Genomic DNA, 20,970 nt, shown 5'->3' with positions numbered 1-20,970 from the left:
TTTCAGAGAGACGTTCTTTGAAGGTGAGTCATTTGGTCCTCTGGAGAGAAGCCCAAAATGGGAGCTAGCTTGTGATACTTGAAAGTACTCTGCTACACTGACACATGTCCATAGCAATGGTACATCACTGGGCAGCAGACTCAGGGCAAAAAGCGATGCCCTATTCACCTAGCTGTCAGAGGGGAGATCAGCTCCCTTCCTTTGTCCTTCAGCAACCCTTCTCACAACAGAAAAATCTAGAATGAACCAAGTCCAAGGCCCAAACACAGTGTTCATTAAGCCAGAAACAAGCATTAGGGCAATATATCTGTACACCAATTTCAGAGAAAAAATAAGGCAGTTTCCCCAGGGTGGCTCCTGCTCAAGTGAGATGGGCACTGTAACTTGTTTGAGCTGCACATGTGCTTTTCTAGCAAGAACATATCTGAAAGAGCCCCTTTGTGCACTGCTGCAGCTGCCCAGTGACCGCTTTGCCACCTCCTGTGGCTTTGGAGGCCCCTGCTGGAAGATGGAGATGTATGTGCACGGTGTAGTCCAGGGCAAGAAAGCAGCTACTTTTCAGCTGGCAAAGCTGCAGCGGGAAATTAATAGTTCAGAATTGTGCTCTGATTTTATTAGCTCACAGTTCTTGCATGGGGCAGAGCCCCAGCTGGCGCAATAGTAAAATCACACCACGTAAGGCTTAGCAGCAAAACAGACAAGATAGTGATCAAAGTACTGAAAATACACAGAAGCCATAAACTGTTGGCTAGTTCAAAATAAAACATTATTCCAGCAACACTTCCTTTCTTGTTCTCAAAGTCTTTTGCTAAAAATCAGGAAAAAAAAGTTTGTGCAAAAATGGGAAAGATAGAGATGATTTTAAAACTCAAGGGACTTGTTTCTTCCAGTTTCAAATTGTTTAGAGTTAAAAAATAAGGTTAAATACGTGGTGAATTAAAGCATATATCAATTAGTTGGCTTCCCTTTTTCAAGAAATTGGAAAAGGAAGTAAAAGACCTGTATTTAGATTACTTGGTATGCTAGAATTTGCTACCGAGTTAAGTTCAGTATCATAGATATAGAAATAATCTGTTTAGATAAACAGCCTTATTTAAGTCGTCTGTCTGCAGACCATGGTCCGGAGAGCAAACCCTTCTAACCAGCCTCGCAGAGCATCAGGTAGGACTCCAGAAGGAGCCAGTTCATCTGCCATCTCCTAATCCCAGCTCAACACGCGTACTCTGTGTGCTGCTCTCATTTGACTCCCTTTCCTTTGGCTGTGTGGCATAGCAGGTGATTTGCACACACAGGCAGAAATAGGTAGCACTTCGCCCAGACTTCTGCAATACAAATTACTCATTTCTGACTAAGCACACCACAGCCCAAAGTAATCTCTTAAACTTGTTGCTCTGGCTGAGGAGGTTTTTTTTTCTCATGCAAATATTTCCAGACACACAGCACCAGAACAAAAATCCAGACTCCAATAACAAAGTCTGAGTTTTTCCCATGCATGATGTTATTCACTGTAAGAATACTTAAATGTGAAGAAAAAGAACAGCTTAAACTGTTCAACTTCCATTTTTCAAAAGGCACTTCTGTGTCCTTATGGTTAGTTTTATTGTCAGAATTAAAATGATTACACGAACAGAATGCTAGCAACAACCAGGACAAATTTAATAAAGACTGTGACATACAACCAGAACAATCCTCTGTGCCATCCAGGGTAAATTTACTGACCATCACCCACTTTATTGCCAGCACTGAATTACCACTGTTATTTCTTCAGTCTCACAAAAGAAACCTAGTTAATATGGGTCTCTTCACAAATTCAAGAGAGCTCAGTCTGTATATTTTATTTGCCAGCAACATTTCTAACCCCTTTGAAGAAAAAAACTGCTCTGACTAGTGAAAGAGGAAGAACTTCCCAACAATGTGCAGGACTTCCAGCATTTGTTTAAATTTTCATTTTTAGTCAGCCGCAGTCAAAAATACTTGTATATTTAGAAGAGTTCAATTTCCTAAAGGGCTAAACTCCACCCAGTAGAGTGGCCTGGAGGGAACTCTAGAGCTGAGAACCTCTAGTTGGTTGTGGCTGAGAAAACACCTGGTTCAAGCAAAGGTGGTTGTTCCCCTGGAGTCAGTAAGAAGTCTTCATACTGAAAGACCTGAGAGTCAAGGTTATCTACATTTCTTTTGCAGCTGAGACAGACAGACTGGCATCCAGCCCTACTGGATGTAGGGCTAATGGGACACAAATGCTACCATATACAACTAAGGAGTCAAAAAATAAAGTTCTATGGAGGAAAGAAGTAAAAAAAAACTTAAGGGGGCGGGGGGTATAAAAACCTTGCAGTTAAAAGGAATTTAAGGAGACATTGCTAGTGTAATTGCTCAGTATTTGGGGACAAAATGTTTTGGACAATTCTCCCAAGAGGAATTTCCAGAGTGGTAAGGTCCTCTTCTCAACCCCAAGCGACAGCTCTGTATCTGGAGTTACCAAGACTAGTGCAAACCTCCAGAGCACGTTTCCTTGTCTCGCAGCTCAGTCAGCTCAGAGCCAGCACAGCCTCTCGCTGACATCCACGCCGTGTCAGCACGTTACGCTCGTGACTCTCTACAGCAGAAAAACTTTGCATGTGTGCGCTCCGAGCAAGACCTGAGCGACGGTGAAACTGCAGTGGGAAGGAAATGGATTAATCGGACCTCACTGGCAAGGTGCCACACACTGCTCGTGAAAAGCTGTTGCAAGGTAAACAAGGCACAACCTGCACAAAGTGCTCATTGCCATAAACTGAAAGAAGACTTTCAGGCTCTGCCTGACAAGAACGCTCTCTGCAAAAAGCCTAGGGGTCCAAGTGACACTGAGATAATTAAACTCATAATATTCAGGGCAATCACCAACTCCAGAACAAGAGTTCTCATTGAGCAGCCTGGTCAACACACATCATTTAAATATTCTGGTCTTTTTCCCCACAAACTCCAGAGGTCAGGTAACCATACATGAACCTGGCGTTCATTTAAGTAAACAAACACACATGTAATTCAATAAAGCATATATCAAGCTCTGGGATTTGTGGAATAAAATTGGAAGAACAGACACTCTAAAGCCTCAAAGAAATCCCAAATAAACTACTTGTAATTAAAAAAAATCTTATGATTTTCAAGCCTAATCTCGTGATTTGTTTGTGGCCTGACTCAGGGTTTTCAGTGCTTAGGGTTGGCAACTCTGACTAAGCAGGGATATGAAATAAGAGCGAGAGTGAATGCCTGCCAGGCTTCTGTTTTCCTGGGACAGAAGACAAAGCAGCGCTGACAATTCCAGCTGGCAATACCATCCAGGCGCTCCTCCAAGGCCAAACATGCTGGGTAAAATCCTCATCAGACAAAAAAAAAAAAGATTCTATCAGAAGCAGTTACGATGGGTGCTTAATAGCTGTTTTCTGAAGTTCGATATAGCATATACCTTCGTTTTCTTGAAAAGGGGGAGAAGAGGGAGATGGACCACATTACAGAATAATCCCTTGCCAGATGTGATTAGTGATGAAGTCCATTAGAAATTACATCAGTGTGAAAGAAATAAGAAAACAGTGAGTTTCCATTTCCTCCTCATGTCTGGCTAGACAGAGAGTTCAAGATCAGCTTTCATCTATGGCCTGGAATCAATCTTCCTCCACGTCTTGCTTAGTGTGGCAGGGGTGTTAAGCAAGTAATTGCAACCATTAAAAAGAAAAATAGCTCACTTGCTCCTGCTCCCCATCCCTATCAAATACTGACTCCTTCATTAGGCTTCCCCAAAGCTGTTCTCAGCACATCGCAGCAGTTTCTCCCTGCTCCTGATGGAGATAGGTGGCTCCACCTGAGGCAAACATCTCCAGTCGGGACCCCTGCACCGTCCTGGGTGGTGCCAAAACAGGAGCCTTCCCCTCTCTGCTGATCAGTGCCCCCTCACATTTGGTGTCTGGCAAGACAGCCTGGTCAGGGAATGGAATCTAATGTCCACCTTCCTGCAATGCTCAACCCTCCCTGCCTGCTCACAGGGTGATAGATGAGGAGGAGAAGCACAGAAAGAGGTTGAGCATAAGGGCCTTGCTGGTTCTTACTGCTTTTGCTTCCCCTAGTAAGGCAAAAGCATAGCCCATCCTGATATCTGAAAGAGATATCTCTTTAGTTCTTTGTGTTCGGACTGACTAAACCAAATAACATCATAAACTGAAGTTTTTTTGTAGAAACTCAGTTCTTGAAACACTTCCCTGAATCGTAAATCTTGAACTAGAGCAGTTATGTAATGCCACCTATTCACGTTGCCCTAACTAACCATAACTAACCATTCCATTATAATGAGTCCATCATCCCCTGCTTTATTGTATTTTCTCTTAAAACAGAGATCAAAGATTTGGATCTAGTGGCATCATGCCGATTTCATTTTTATTACTGGCTCCCTAGGTCTATCATAAATATTCATTTGCCAGCCTTAATACAATGCATTGAATTCTGCTCACTGCCATCTCTGGTGCAACTGCAAAGTACAAACAGGGTTGTTGCTCAAACATATTAAATAAAGCGACAGCAAATTTGTGATAGTCAACAACAACAAAAAAACCCAGAAAACAAAAGAACCCTTTTCCCCTTCCAAGGAAATTGAAAACTAAACGAGACATTTTCTCTCGCCCCCTCCATGACTGCAGACATTTGACTCCTGTGGGAATTCGGCTGTGCAGAAGCAGCAGCAGCTGACCTGCTCCCACAGACAGAAAACATTTCTGAAAAGTCCACAGTTGCCACACAGTGGTCTCTGTGATACTGCAGCACTCCTCTGCTCTCACCAGTACAAATTATAAACGTTACCCAGCAGTGATACAGAAACTGCTCAGAAATGTGGACTTTCTGTATGGCAGCTAACACTTAAAAGGGAGCAGGAGGGGTGTGGAGAGAAACATCCTCCAGGCTCACAGTCAGGAAAAAGGTTTATGCAGTTTTATTCTCCTGACTCCCAAGAAAAACTGCAACTATCCCAAACTTTAGGATGCCTGCAATCTATTTCTCTCCCTGTACTCATCACTCACGTGTTCCCTTGAACTCCCCTTCTCACCTCAACCTACACCTATGTGAATTGCTCCTGCTTTGCAAATGAGCACAGACGCAGGTCTCTTGGGATGTCAGCTGGGTGTTTTAAACAAGCACCAATCACTAAAATTAGGGTGGCCGTGGGAATTATGTTTTTCCTCAAGTAACTCTGAGAGCATTGATGCATGTCAGACACTATATTCTCAGCAAGAACAACTGCTCCATTAAAAACAAAACAATATGGTAGGACACAAAATGTACATTCAAATATTTATCTTCTAATATGACTCCACCATGGAGATAATACGCTGCTGATTAAAAAAGAAAAAAAAGTAATAGGAATAAATAATCTAAAATAAATACACTTCTGCATATGAATATATCCTCATGCAAAACTCTACACACCTGGAGACATGAACCATATGATGAAACTGCTGATTCATATTACATATTAACCTACAAGATACCTTTGGTTATTTACCTAGCCCCTTGCCAATCTAGTATAGGCTAGAACCTTTGACTAATTCCTAAAGATCTCGCCTGCTTTATCCATGATTTAAAATATATAAATAAAACCAGAGAGAAAGATAATCTTGATCCTGATGCCTTCATAATGTACAATTTGATTCCAATAGCCATAGTAAGCATGGAATTTAACTTCTAGGTGAACCGAAGTCCTTAGTGAACTCCATCCCACCTGTAATCAAAACAACAAAAATAAAATCCAACTGTTGTTCACATAATGGATCCTGATCAGTTCCATGAATCTTGTACCTGAGCAAGGTGAGATGAATCATATTCATAGTTCTGAAGGTTTCATTTAAACAGCTCTCTTCCCTTGCACTCTTTTCCATTTGTTTTTAACGAAAAGTAGTATTAATAGGGAAGGATGCCAAGCAGTTGGCAGGCACTTAAGATCTTCTTGCTCATTTGCTTTTTTCTGTTCTTAAGATCAGATCCATAGAAAGGAATTTATATGAAAAAAAGAAAGGGAAAACAGGGAGCATCCATATATCACATATACTGTGTAAAGGGGAAATTCCAGAGCAGAAGTTGGTCATTTGAAGTTGAGAACAAGGAACAAGCTACTCCAGTTTGTTATTGTTTCAGCTGAAACTGTTGGAATTAGTATCTACAGTATTTTACAGTATCAGATGCTCCTTTAGAAGAATTATGATATATGTGAGAAAGGCAGATGATACAAGTTCCAAAACAACTTCTTATTTAGGATTTGGGGCTTAACATTTCTGAAACAAAACGGGATAACAGCATACCGTATTCTTAAAACTTGATAAATATGAGCTGCTGAGAGGCTACAGTCTTTCAGAAGAAACGTGTTTACAACCATGTGTTTCTCTCAGCCTTGGCATCCTGGCACTAGCTTTGTTTGTGACTTGGAGAACAAACAAACAAAAAACCACCAAGGTTTTGAAACAAAGAAGAATAAGTACTGATGAGTAGTGAACACCATTGCTCAGTCAACTATCACCTGAGCTAAAAGTACCTTTTGGTCTCTGGAGATAACATATTTGGATCACAGTCACAGTTAACAATTATCCATATAAAAGAGAGGGCAAAATCATGAATGTACCAAGTCCTGCAAAGCAGTTAGGCATGTGTTCCACTCCCACCACAGCAGATTAAAGTGCTCTTGCCTTCCACTAGATCAGGACGTTACACTTCATGAGAGGTCAGAAAAATGCTACCTCCTACCTGTCCTTGACAGACGACTTTCAGTTTAAAGTTCTTGTGCAGGTCAACAAGAGCATTGCACTCTGCCTGAAACTATCCTTGAGAGAGACCACTATAAGCACCTCACAACTGGCCCAAGTAAAGTGGCTTTGAACAGGCTTCTGAACACAAGCAAATGACAGTCCAAAGCTGAATCAAATCTCTGCGGCCTGTTAGTCACAGAAAAAAATCTTACCTAAAAAAGAAACCATGCTTTACATATACCATGTACTTACAGGTTTTTGCACTAGCAACAAAATAAATCTCTGTATAAATGTATGCGATTTGAAACCTAGCACAATGTCCAGGTACAGCAGCATCCTTTAGTCCAGAAGAATGCACACTGCAGGAAGGACAAGGGATACCACAAAGATGAGGGATGCTACTTCAGAACAGTCTAGTTGGTACCACATGTGAAAGCACCAGAAACATGCAGCAATGACAATGTGCCATAGTGACTGATGGCACTAAGCACTATGGCCAACACCTAGCTATTATACACAGCAGTATCACATGCCTTGTGTTATCTCTCTGCTTAATTATTCCAGCTTGAAGCCTAGAGGGGGAAAAAGTGAAACTGCATTGGTTTGTTTCTCTGTAGGTTTTATTTCTTTGCCTTGTAAAATGTCAGCGTATGGGTATAATGAGGAATTACCACACTTCAAGGGCCTGACTACATTTAGTGTTTAGTCTTGCATATCTGAAAGCTCTGGTGCTCCTGCCACTGCAATTACTGGCCCAGAGGATTCACAGCAATAGCAAAGCTTGAATCCTCCACTGCAATGAATTAGGACAGGCTTCAGTTCTGCAACAGACCACCACCTTCACGTAAACCAGCGTCTGTCCCAGTTGTGTTTGAACTTTCTGCCGTACTTCATCACTTAACTGTCACGACAAAGCCACAACAGTGGCTTCCTGACCTTACCAGCCACACGTGCTGGTCCCAGCAACCAGGCTGGCACTGCTAGAGGTAACCAAACATTCTTCCTCCCTGAACCTTCAATCCCCCCCAGACTGTGGCTATTTTCCTAAGAAGAAAGTTTTTAATGCAAGCAACTGCAAAAATGTCCAGCTGAAACATTCAAGTGATTTTTTTTTTAAATTCAATATAAACAACATTAAGTTTAAATGTTCTCCGATAGTATTTCTAACCCCCTATTACCTTACAGCCACACTGAGCTTAGGGAGGAGAATGGCCTGTTGACAACAGGAAAAAAACAGGCGAGTGCTTAGGCATTTTTATAAATGAGCACAATTTAAACAGACAGCAGAAATGGTGAAAAATTAAACGTAATTCTTCAGAATGCCTGCAGTGCCACTAATCCAAAATGTGAGTAGTAACACAAATAAGGGAATTTTGAATCCTGTTCTTCCTCCCATTTAAAATAAGCATCCTTTTAAGGTATAATACATTCAGCAAGCCTCACATATTCAGAATTATTATCTTTTTTCTCTTTTTATTCCTACCTACATATGCTATTTGTCTGAATGCTGCCTAATTAGCAGATGCAAATAAGTAAAATCATCTTAAACAGATGAGGCTATAGAATAGAATGCAGTTTAAGTAGAGAATGCCTTTGATTCAAAGAGCTACAATGCTGGGACACTGTAGTAGCTCTCAGCAGCATCTCCTGGCTTCTAAGACCCATTGAGACCATATTTCCCAGCTGAAAAAGACCTGCAGCTCCCACTGCATTCAGCTTAACTGGTAGATCAAGACATTCATGAACTGGGACTATTGCTTTTGACAAACTCATTGCAGTTTTGTCAACAGCTCCACATGAAAAACTCAGGTCTTCCAGCACAAAATGACCAAGAGCCAGCAGCAACCATATCAGGGACTACATCTTATAGGAACAAAATACATTTGTATTTGCATCGAAGCTGTACTATTTTTTTCCGATGTATATTTGGTGCTGTTGCTGCCAACAAAGAGGACACGATAGCGTACATTTCATATGTAAAGCAGAATGCAGAAATGTTAACGATGCAAAACGAAGGGCTACAAAGCTATGATTTTAAATCATGAAGCTAGTGCAAACCTATAAGAGCAAGACAAGGCTTTTCATGAGTTTTTCCAAGAAAAGGCAAAAAGCACAACTACATGTCTCTGACAATTAAGCAGCTTACACAGTCTTTGTTCTACCAACACTTAAAAATGCAGTCTTCAATTATTTATACTGTAGTTCAACACCTAAAGCATGAAAAAGTATAAACTCTGTCTTTTGCAGCACAAGTAACCCTTGCTGAAGGGTTCAATCTGTTTATAATAGTGTTTCCCTTAGGAACTACCAGTTGGCAGGGTATTCAGGCTTGGAATCTGCTGTATTCTGCAATGCACTATCATCCATTAACACTCTGATCAGTCCATAATGTTAAACTAAACTTGTCATATACACATGTTATCAGAGATAATATTTTTTTCCCCCAGAGATGCTGACATCATTTAAGAACAGTTGGGAAACCAGAAGGTTGTCCATGCCCAAGGCATTGACATGCCAGCAGCTGGAGTGGGTTAAGAAGTTGCTATATGAGCACGCTTCAGTCAAGAGTTCAACAACTTCATCCAATTGACAGATGGGGGGTTTAATTCAAGCTTGTGAACTCTGTTTGAAGCAGCTGGGAGGACTCATCCCTCCTGGCCCACCAGCTCCCTTGTAGGGACAGTCACTTTCAAAAGGGCAGCAAGTCAATGCTAAGATTTTAAACTGCTCCAGTTATTTGCAAAGTGAACCTGCATCAGTGATCTATGTACTTTAGGAAATCTTACTCAGATTAAAACTGAGGCATGTAAGTAGGTCTAGAGGCAGCATTCACACAGAAATTAAACTGAAATCAAGCACTGTGGCGAAGAACAAAAAAGATTTGCCTAAAAAAAAATCAAAAATTCTAGACTAAGATCCTTCTGGTTTTGTAAAATGGGTATAAAAATGGCCAGCAACAAAAGAATAAACATTGATGGTGCAGATCTAGTCCAAAAGCAGTCCTTTCTGTCTCTTCTGTTTCTCTTCTTAAACAGTCTAAAGTAGGCTTTTATCTATATAACATTAACTGTCTGAACAGAGGCAATGCTGACTTCCTCCACATGCTGCTTTACCCAAGTGGTGTAACACTGTTCTCGGAAGAGCTTTCTCTAAGAGAGGGGCTGTAGATCAAGTTTCATTTCAGTTCGTTACCTAATCAATACAAACAGGACTAAGACTTAATGTAGAACTCCTGTAAGATTGTAATAATCACCCACAATTACTTCTGAAAGGGAATCCATGACCAAGAGGTTTTACGTGTAATTTATTTACCTTAAATCAAACTTCTGAAATTAAACTTTGATTCTTAGAGCGATCAGATGCTGCAGCACTACGCAAAACAACACACAAGTGAGCGCTGCCTCAAAGGCTGACTGCAAGGGCAACTGATGATGGAGCCAGGAGAGCACAAGCAGCCCTGAAACACATGTTCCAAGGGGAGGTGCAACAACAGAGTTGAGACAATGGATGAAGGAATTGGCATAAAAAGTGAAATAAGCACCTACAGCTATCTTTTCCTTTTGGTCCTTCAATGAAACAGGCTACCTTCCAGTGGTCAAATGAAAGATAAAGACAGTAGAAGGCAAGGTTCCCAGACCTGGATCTCAACGGTGGGAGGTAAAGGGAAGAGAGAGGAAGAAATTTTATTTCAAGATTTCTTCCTTGTTATTCACTGTGGGAAAATTCTGCAGAAACTGGAGGTTTACCATTTCTGTCAAATTTGTCATACAAAATATGTTATGGTGGATGATTAACAAACTCAGGCTTTCTGTCAAAAAGTCACGTGTCCCTCTGTAGCTTTGCTCAAGTATATTACCATTACATATTTACTGTAATTTTTTTAGTATCTGCATAACGTTGAATAACTTTGTAGGCAGTGAGATCACAGTTAAAAAAAAAGTTGGAAACATGCACAAGAGGCTATTCATTGTGCTATTTTTACTATTCTGAAGTCCATCCTATGAACAATGACTCATAAGAGTTGCAAGGTGGAGAAGCACTTGCAAACCATACAAGCTTGTTTACTCATTGCACTGATTCATTACGTTCCTCGGTGTAAAATCTATGGGACTCAAGAAAAAGCATGAGGGAGAAATTCTGTTTCCTGAACAGATCTTCCGCCCACCATGCCCTGCTGAGACGGTGGAGGTTGTGCGAGAGGTCTGGGCGTACACCTCTTTGATGTCCACCCCTGAGAAGGAGAGGCTGGCCTGGTTGGTGAAGAGCCCCTACACACCAGTGAAGAACATTCCGTCTGGTGTCTTCACTCAGTCTCGCTTTATCAGCATCCACGACAGGGTGCAAAGAGCAATTAAAACAGGCAAATTTTTTGTTTGCTTTTTTCAAGTCATACATTAAAGCACTGCTTTCCCGCTCCCCGCCCTGTAGTTCTGAGATGATAACTTTTGGTGGGTCTATGAAATTATTTTGGAGAGGTTTGGCAAAGTTCATCATAGTATGCAGATACAAAAGCAAATTAGTTTTTCCATATGATGCAGTGGCATTATGGGCCCCAAAAACTATTAGAATAAGTATGAATAATAATTAACAATAATATCATCTGCTTCACCTCTGAAACTCTTGTTATGGTGTTAAAACTCTTCTGTCTCTCCAGGCCTAGCCACATTTTACTTCAAGCTAGATTCTTTGCAGGAGGTGAAGAGGAGGTTGGTGTTCTCTTTGTACACTGGTTGTTTTTGCATAGAGCAAGGCTGATGTTTTGCTTCTGCTGCCTTTGTCCTCATTTCGCTGTTCTGCCTTGAGATTTTTTTATCCTGTCTAGCAGGTTGCTTAGAAGCCTGGGCAATATATTCCCATGTCCATATGTTGGAATCCAAACAATGTACAGTCAAAACAATGACACTGAACATTTCCCATTTCCAATATATGGCTCATCTATCATAAAAGAGAAAAAAGGGTGTGTTGGTACTTTAGCGTATCATACAACAGAAAAGTAAAATCTCGAACACCCAGAAACAGGCATCTTAACCACCACAGACTTTGTTTTTCTTAAGGTTAGATTGGGGTTAACTTTGAATCTCATAGCTAGTATACCTGAAAGGTGGATAATTTTGCCAAGTACAATAACATGAATAAGTGCTGTTACTTAGACATCTGAAAATATTTTGGTGTAAAAGCCTAAGACAGTGAAACAGTGCAACACTGGGCTGTAATCGGTATTTTCTCAAGGTAAAGTGCAACCCATGAAGATACTTGACTAAACATGTCAGCTGTGAACAAATGATAATGACGGCACTGAAAGATTAGATAATAGCTTTATGATTCATATTTAAGAGTGAATAATAGTGAAAGAATTTGGGGAATACTCAGAAATATTGCTAAGAGGAAACCACACAAAAGGCACAGGGATCGGGTTCAAAAAGAAGGGGCAGCTGACACGTAAATCTGAATCCAGCTACTAATAACCAAAGGCGTAGGCAAGATGAAAGAGCTATTTGAAAAACTTGGTTTTGCAAGAGAAAACTGGGCAATAAGGGGAGAAAGATAAGGAAAGAAATAATTAGACACTTACAGAGTACAGGCTATGCCACTTCTCCCCAAAACTGGCAGCTCTGCTTAAACATTATGTATTTTCATCACACATTTACATGTATGGAGTACAAAAGTCTGGCACCACAGGCAGCAGGGAAACACTGTATATTTGCAATTAAAAATTCCTATATTTCCAATGGATTTTATGACGGATAACATCAGATATGACATACGACGACTAGTCTACAGAAATACAGGATATCCAAAATATAATAATCATACATAGTAATACTCGCCACTGCTAAATCACCTTCCTTGCCTTGACTCTTGTCAAGTCCCTGATACAAAACTATCTATGTAAGGCAGATAGTTTCTTTGGTTCCAGTTTCACTTTCTGCTGTACCACATTGTTCCCAAGACACCACATTATCTCTAAAACATGTGCAAAATTGAAATCATGTCAGATTCTGTTACTGTCCGAGAGCAAACATTTTAATACCATGCTATTAGTTCTATATTTAATACTAAAAAGGTAGCAGTACCTCTTCCGCAAAGTTAGTTTTCTTGTCAAGCATTTCTCGTAATGTCTGAAGAATTTTAATGCAGAGCTTTTCTTCTTTCTCCATTAGCTTCTTTGTGTGATTAATCAACCTTAAAGTAAAATATTAAAACTTAAATAGCATTGCACATTGTTGCTAAGCCACACTATTATACAACTTCTTTATGCAAAAATTGCCTGTCACTGTATTTTTTCCTCAAGGAAATAAAATTAGACAAAAGAAATCATAATTAAAAAGGAAATGAGACTTTCAAGGTGTTGTGAGTTTTTTGTGTCAATTTGCATATCTTACTGCCCATACAGAAGGCAGAATTCTACACCCACTTTTTATGAGTGCTTCCAGATTAAGATCCAAACTTGCTATTTCATCCTTCCTTTATTTAAAGGTAACTTACTTTAACCTTTACTTAAAGGTAACCAATGTTCACCATGAATCTTGCAAACTTTAAAAGCTACAACCTTTACACCTTCCAACTTTTACGGTGGTTATAATATATTTATTACATAATTAGCAAATGGCATCCAGCCAAAAAGAATCCCCAAAAACCTTACATGGAAGTGTTCAGAAGTGCAGCCATTTGGATGACACATAACCATTGTTTACATTTGCACAACAACTTTACAAACCTTTTTCGAGTCAGAAAACAAGGTACATTTCTGACTACGACTGCGATGGGAGTTTGGGTTTTACTCAGCTTAAGCCAATACCAGAAGAGGCCTTTCCATCTCTGTGCAGAGCAGGTCCTTGTGCTGGTTCACCTCATTGCTGGAGAAACATTTGTGAAAATGGAAGTGGGGAGGAAATCTGAAGGCCCTGGACAGTTTTTTTTTCCTTCAATATCAGTAATGGCTTATGGTGTTCAGCAAATTATGGCCTAGGATCAGCACAGAGCAAAGGCACTATGGCCATCAATTTACACTGAAAGACGGCACCATTAACAGTCCTAAATCACAGTCACCAAAAACAGGGCCAGGAGGGCTGACACTGCATCAGCTAGACCACCGCTCTGTAACCCAAGAGAACTGATGATATTTAGATCACTGCTAAGTTACAATCATAGAATCATTTAGGTTGGAAAAGACCTTTAAGATCATCGAGTCCAAACATAAACCTAACACTGCCAAGTCCACCTCTAAACCACGTCCCTAAGTGCCACATCTACATGTCCTTTAAATACCTCTAGGGATTAGTCCGCTAACGCCATCCTGGGCTCAGTGGAGATACCGTGCAGGACACTCCCACTGTCATCTTCACCAATTTCATGAGACATGAGTCCAAACCAATGCAGCTCTCAGGCCTGTGGTACTGACAATATTTTTCAGGAAGTACATCTTTATCTCAGGATTTCTGCATAGCTCTGCAAAGCAGTCCTTTGCCATGGAAGTTAATTAAATAAAGCAGAAAACTGTTTATTGCATTGCATGGGCCACGTCCAGCAGCCCTCGACTTGATTTGATGCTGACTTTTAAAGGACTTTGGACAGAGAGGATGGGATGGGAAAAGCTCAAAATTTAACTTAATTTTTTCCGAACATATATATTGTTATAACACTACCTCTGCAGAATATGCAAAAAGCCAAGGAATCAGGAGATCTGCCAAATGTGTTCATTTCCCATAAGTTACCTCTGTTTGAATTATAGTTTCTCAAGGGCAGTAAGGGCATCTCACTTGGGGACTAACAAAAAAACGGCAAGACTCTATTCCAATGCACAGACTGCAAATAAAACGCCTAATAATTCAAGTTCAGGTAGAGATGCGAGTGAAATGTATTCTTAAAAGAGCTGTTGGCATTTTAAAATAAAAACCAAAAGATTTATTTGCTTTACAAAAAAAAAAACAAACCCAGCCCTGAGCAGCCCACTCTGCCTCACTACGAATTCTTGAAAATTCTACCATGTAAAGTCTGTTTTTGCTGTAGATTTGGAGAAACTTACCATTAAGAAAAGAGAAGTAGGTTGAGCCTGTCACAGCTTTAACAAGCTACTAACATTCAATTTCTAGGCAAGCAACCTCTCTTTGTACTCCTCTCCAGACTCCTAAGCTGCTGAGAAACACAAAACATGCAGCAAAAGGCCTCAGTTTAAGCTTTCAGTATGAACTCAAGCCACTTATAGGCTTAAGTCACTGTTGAAAATCAGAGGTAAGTGCTGTTAAAAATTTTAAGTCCCTGCCATCTTTTCCAAAGCAGCAAACACACCTTCTCCTTACACCACTTACTTGGACATGAAAGCACCGCATCTTATTCTGGCATCGCTCCCCTCGGGAAAAAGAAGTTCTGGACTGTACAGCACATCAACCAGCACCGAGAATTCAGCTTGCATCATGGGAGTGAACTGCTGCTCCAAGGAGGACACTACATCCTAGGGAAAAAGAAGAAGAATGTCATTCATAACTACATCTGGCCAAGAAAACTAGAAAAACATTGTTGCATGATGGGCTACTTGACCCACTTCTACAGCCAGAGCCCATGTTAACCCAGGTAACAGTAAAGCAAGCTCATGCCTTTCTTCATGCCACTCCTCAAGCAGGGGGAAGGTGCCCATTACCCTCTACCTTGCTGTTCTACTTCAAATTTCTCCTCTGCAGCAATGCCCACAAAATGCTCAGCAAGAGTCAGGATAATGGTGTGCTGGAAAAACACTGCTTGTCATACGTGGTGTCAGTGTATCACCTGAGGTGTTGCTTCCGTGGTATTTAGGCTCCTCTATTTGTCTGGGTCCTGCTGTTTTCTTAGTTCATAAACTCCTGACATAATTTAACCATTACACGCACAAGGCGATCTCCACCTCATAGGTATTCTTCAGTGACACAAATCTGACATAACGGCTTCTAAAACCCCAGTTATCTCCTCTGCAGCCAAAACAGGATGTGCGATCATGGCAAAACAGAAAGGAGATCTTTCTCTGTGGACCACTTTGGGGAAAAGAACGTACTTCCTACCCTTCTCTCCTGACTTCTGTAGGAGCTGAATTTAGATCATGGATGAAAAGGCCCCCCACATTGGCTTCACTGTGAACAGACAGCAAAGAAGAGCTGAGCTTTCCATTCCCCAAACTTAGAAGTGCAGGGTTGCTGTAATCCAGCCCTAAAAATGCAATGAATCTCTGTTTTTTTCCACATCTGGCACATATTAGATAAATGCACTACCACAAGTACTGCCCAAGGCATTTGCTATTTTTGTACCTGTAGTTTTTCTATTATATTCCTGTAATCCCAGGCAGGCCCACCAAGAGCTTCTTTAAAACGAGGTCCACTGCGGGCTGACATTCTCCATCCCATGGCTGCCCTCTGCACCATGTTAGAGTGACTCTTCATGAACAAGGTGTTGACCTGGCTGTCCAAATCCACTGGAATTGCAATCCCACGGTTCTTTGCTTAAAAAGAAAGAAGAAAGAAGAAATTTACAGTGGCAAAAGCTTGAAAATCTTAGGAAGATCACGGCATGCAAAATCCTGATTCTATTGAGGTTAAGGGGCAGGACGAATCTCACTTCAACAGGTTTTTAAAATAAGGATCAAAATCTAAGCTGGTAGAAATCAGCTATAATAACAGTTAAAGAAAGCATGCTGTATCACTTTAAATTAGATAAGGGTCATTTCCAGTATATATTTTCATACGTACAAACATCTGGTTTTTTCTTTACTAACTTTAAAAAAAAACAGATCCAGAGATATTAATAAGCGTAACAAAAAGAGCATGCATTATTGTTTCAACAGCTAGTTTTTATGCTATTCAAAAGTAAATTAAAAAATTCTTTCTAGTGGATGTATGCACATTCGGCCAATTTATCCCAAGTGCTATTTGTGGCTTTTCTGAGTATTTCTCTTGCAAAGACCTTGAGAAACCAAGTGCATACAAATTAAATTTGAAAAAGGCTGTCTTCTCTCTCCCCTTGGTTTCCTATATAGCCAGGGTTGTTGAACCATAGGGTTCCCGGATGCCGCTGCAATATAACCAATAGTGAATAAACAAGCGATAGCTTAATCTATAGATTAAAAACAACAACAAAAACAAAACAAACAAAAAACCAACAACAAAACACAACCCAAACAAAACCAAACAAAAACACTCACCCCCTCCCCCCCCCAAACAACCAATTGTTTAATTTTTTTTTTTTTTTTTTTTCTTTAGACTTGAGGGGTAGGAAGTGACTGAAGAGAGAATATCAGAGGGAAAAAAAAAAAAAAACTTGGGGAAAAACTTGCAAAAATTCTTGCAGGGCATCCACTGCTAAACTACCACTGATATCCCTATTTGAAAGATTAGGTCGCAATCCAGTGATTATGCTTTGTATTCTGCATCATTTCACTTGATTTCCACAGCACGGTTTATGTTTAATAAAAACTTAGAAGTAAAATGGAGCAGCAGTTCTAGTTCATTTTTAATAATGATGAATAATAACTAATTTTTCAGTTTTCCTTATTGAAAGAAGGTGAATTTTTAAAAAGGCATCAGCCCATATTTACAGTTCTACACAACGTTTCTCTGAGGCATTTCCCCCCCATGCTGCACTAACACGCACACTTTCCACAGCAGCAGAAGACATCAAAAGTATTCCACCCCTCCCACCCAGTTCTTACAACATAAACAACTTTAAGTCCTGAACTTGTGAAGTCAAGAGATGCCGTTCTTTCCCAAACAGCCGATGCCCCCAGCCCCACAGGAGTACGTGCAGAGCCAGGCAAACAGCTCTGATGAAGGCTCACGTTACTGCCAAGCACAGCAAGTCACGCGTCCCAGGCAGAAACTTTCTCCTCACCCCGAATACTATATTGTAATGGCAGCATTTATGATAAACCTAAATTAAGCTGTGACTGCTCAATCCCCGATCTCACAGACTACACCAAGGGTGCTGTTCATGCCTGTCCTCGTCCCTTTGACAACTCCCGCAGGTGCAGAGCACCCTCCTCTCTTCCCACTGCAAGGGTGTCTCCTGGTGCAGGACCAGGGGCCTCCACCTGCCGATTAGCCTGTTTCCCTGGGATGGAAGAGAGAGCTCATATTCCATTTCTGGTAGGCACTTTAAGCAGTTTCCCACAGGGAATTAAAAAAAAAAATGCTTAGGTCCAAGATGGGAAGACTCATTTCCCCACAACCGTATACAAATTCTCCGTAGCAGATGTCCATCAGTTTCCACATTGGCAATTGACTTTTCCTTTCCACTCTCTATTGGTTTTGAAGGCAAGGTTCCTCATTATCATAAGGAAAATACCATGTATGGCTGGCCATTATTTCTAATGACTGTTTTTCCATATTATTCGACCGGGTTATTTTTCAGAACACATTTGCCCTGTTGCTGCTTACTTTATTACAGAAGTCCATTAAAGTTCTGCCAGTGTGGGTAGGGTGCTGCAGCCTATTAATCCAATTTATTGTGTCCTTATGTCAATCACTGGAATGTTATCGGACGATGCTCACTTCTCAGTTAAGTAGGATGTATGCAGAATCCTGATATATCCAGGAATAAATTTAGCAATGGGGAGCATGTTGTTCAGAGGAAAACCCAGACTTCTGCAGTCCTATAGATGCCATTTGAAGTTAACAACTTCCATCAGTGTCTGAGGAGCAGTCAAGGACTATGATTGTTCAAAGTGTTGCAGCTAATTAAAGCTATCACAAAGAAAACCAGAGAGAGAAAAAAAAATACTCCTTTGTTTTGAACAGTTCTTATATGTATAATTCCATTTGTAATTAAGATTTGTATTGGTTGTCAAAGGGCACTGTTGAAGTCTAAGCTATAAACAAAGCCTTTGTCTTCTTATTTCTTTGCAGCTTGTAGAAAGTTTATCTTTCATTTGTTTCACATTTCATTATTTAAAACAACATGAAACATATTTTTACATTTTAGAAAGCTGATGAACAAATGTGAACATAAATATTTATTTTAAATTTAGGTGTTGTAGGCTGCTTCCCTCTTCAAACTGTGTCAATCTCCCTTAAAGTATGAACATAAAATATTTAAAAGCATGTTTATTTTTGTTCCACTTTAGAAATACTTTTGGACGGCACTCAAACTTGCAAAGTAGGGTTAGAGTTGGTAGACAAAGGAGCCAGGAGGGGGTAAAATTCTGTCTTTCATCTGGCTAGTGAACTTGGGAAGAAATTACGCTCCGTGGCTGTGTGTAAACTGCAACCATAGGTATCCAGCAGGATTCTTACCATGATGGACTTCAACGTGTCTTCAGCTAAAGGTAAATTCTGCCTTGCAGTGGAGGGTACAGCGCAGGCTTATATACTGCCCAGCTCCTACCTTGGGCACCCTGCACTCCCTGAATACACACCACCATTTTGCCAGTGCCAGAGGAAACGCCATTTGTGGCGAAATCCTTTGCACAACTAACTCTCAGTCTGCTGCCCACAATGATGCTGTAAGCAAGAGCTGCAGCTGAGTCAAGACAAGGAAGCAAATGGTACTTGTGGAAACAGTGAGCAACACGGAGCTGCAAATTCAGCCAGGGTCACAGTAGAACGTTCTGCTCTGTGCTGGATGGTTCTGTGTGTATCCAGTGCATCCGCAGCTTTCGTCTCCCCTTTACTGTTTAAGCTATGAAAAAGTACTCTGAGATGGGGACTCAAAAGAAAAGGGCAACATTGATGTCAAGGATCAAGCAGCTAAAAATCGAGCTGCTCTCTGTGAGTGAGGCGGACTCCAACAAAGTCCCAAGAGGATAGTCCAACTGCCAACAGAAGAGCTGAAATGGGCTGAGATGTTATTTTGTTAAATTACCTGCATGTAGTTGTCTTCATAGAAGCACAGAAATTGGAAGTAAAAGGACCTCTTTCAGGAATGCTTGTTGAAGCACTGTCCTTTCACTATACTGCCCACAGGAGTCTTAGGATCAATTTAGTACTAAGGATTTCCAGGAAGTAGCCCTTGCCTGTAATTTTCCTTGGAAGCCCATTCTTCAGAGTAATCTATCTTGCCATAAGGAAGCTTGCCATTCTCTTTGATATTCCCACCCAGTGTGCTCCCTAATTTTAAATTTCACTCAATTTGCTTTTGTAGTATATCACAGAATCATAGAATGGTTTGGATTGGAAGGGACCTCAAAGATCATCCAGTTCCACCCGCCTGCCATGGGCAGGGACACCTTCCACTAGAGCAGGTTGCTCAAAGCCCCATCCAGCCTGGCTTTGAACACTTCCAGGGATGGGGCATCCACAGCTTCTCTGGGCAGCCTGTTCCAGTGCCTCAACACCCTCATGGGGAAGAATTTCTTCCTTATATCTGATCTAAATCTACCCTGTTTCAGTTTAAAGCCATTACCCCTTATCCTATCACTACAGGCCCTTGTAAAAAGTCGCTCTCCAACTTTCTTGTAGGTTCCCTTTAGGCACTGGAAGGCTGCTAGAAGGTCTCCCTGGAGCCTTTTCTTCTCCAGGCTGAACAAGCCCGACTCTCTCAGCCTGTCTTCATAGGAGAGGTGTTCCAGCCCTCTGATCATCTTCATGGCCCTCCTCTGGACTCGCTTCAACAGGTCCATGTCCTTCTTATGTTGGGGGCCCCAGAGCTGCATGCAGGACTCCAGGTGGGGTCTCATTAGAGTGGAGTGGAGGGGGAGAATCACCTCCCTTGACCTGCTGGCCATGTGCCTTTTGGTGCAGCCCAGGATACGGTGGCTTTCTGGGCTGCAGGTGCACATAGCCGGCTCATGTTGAGCTTCCCATCAACCAACACCCCCAAGTCCTTCTTTTCAGGGCTGCTCTCACTCCACTCTCTACCCAGCCTGTATTTGTGCTTGGGACTGCCCTGGCCCATGTGCAGGACCTTGCACTTGGCCTTGTTGAATTTCATGAGGTTTGCACAGGCCCAACTTTCAAGCCTGTCAAGGGTCCCTCTGGATGGGGGGTCCCTCTGGATGGCATCCCTTCCCCTCCAGAGCGCTGATCACACCACACAGCTTGGTGTTGTGGGCAAATTTGCTGAGGGTGCATTCCATCCCACTGTCCATGTCACCGACAAAGACGTTAAACAACACCGCATTTCAACAGTATTTTGTGGCTTCAGAGTTATTTAGTAGACTTTGCACTACCCTAAACCATCCCCAGTGTGGGTTTTCTAGGGGACAGGCAGGCATTTCACCCCTTCGAGTGCCTTAAGGAGGAGCATGACGGGC

The 20,970-nt window shown here is 41.3% G+C and overlaps 1 protein-coding gene across 1 annotated transcript in view; it reads right to left on the bottom strand.

The window, feature by feature from the left end:
- Positions 1-20,970, bottom strand: part of ITPR2 (inositol 1,4,5-trisphosphate receptor type 2) — a 273,845-nt gene that overhangs the window by 108,061 nt on the left and 144,814 nt on the right. Inside the window, exons 35-37 of the mRNA XM_065626844.1 lie at positions 16,037-16,227; positions 15,071-15,213; positions 12,836-12,944 (exon numbers count right to left, since the gene is read on the bottom strand). Of these exons, the coding sequence (XP_065482916.1) occupies positions 12,836-12,944; positions 15,071-15,213; positions 16,037-16,227 (443 nt within the window). The remainder of the gene's footprint in view (positions 1-12,835; positions 12,945-15,070; positions 15,214-16,036; positions 16,228-20,970) is intronic.

This window comes from Caloenas nicobarica, chromosome 1, assembly GCF_036013445.1.
Source record: "Caloenas nicobarica isolate bCalNic1 chromosome 1, bCalNic1.hap1, whole genome shotgun sequence".
NCBI classification, from domain to species: domain Eukaryota; kingdom Metazoa; phylum Chordata; class Aves; order Columbiformes; family Columbidae; genus Caloenas; species Caloenas nicobarica.
The sequence above is the reverse complement of the archived record's forward strand: the minus strand, read 5'-3'. Positions and strand labels throughout refer to the sequence as shown.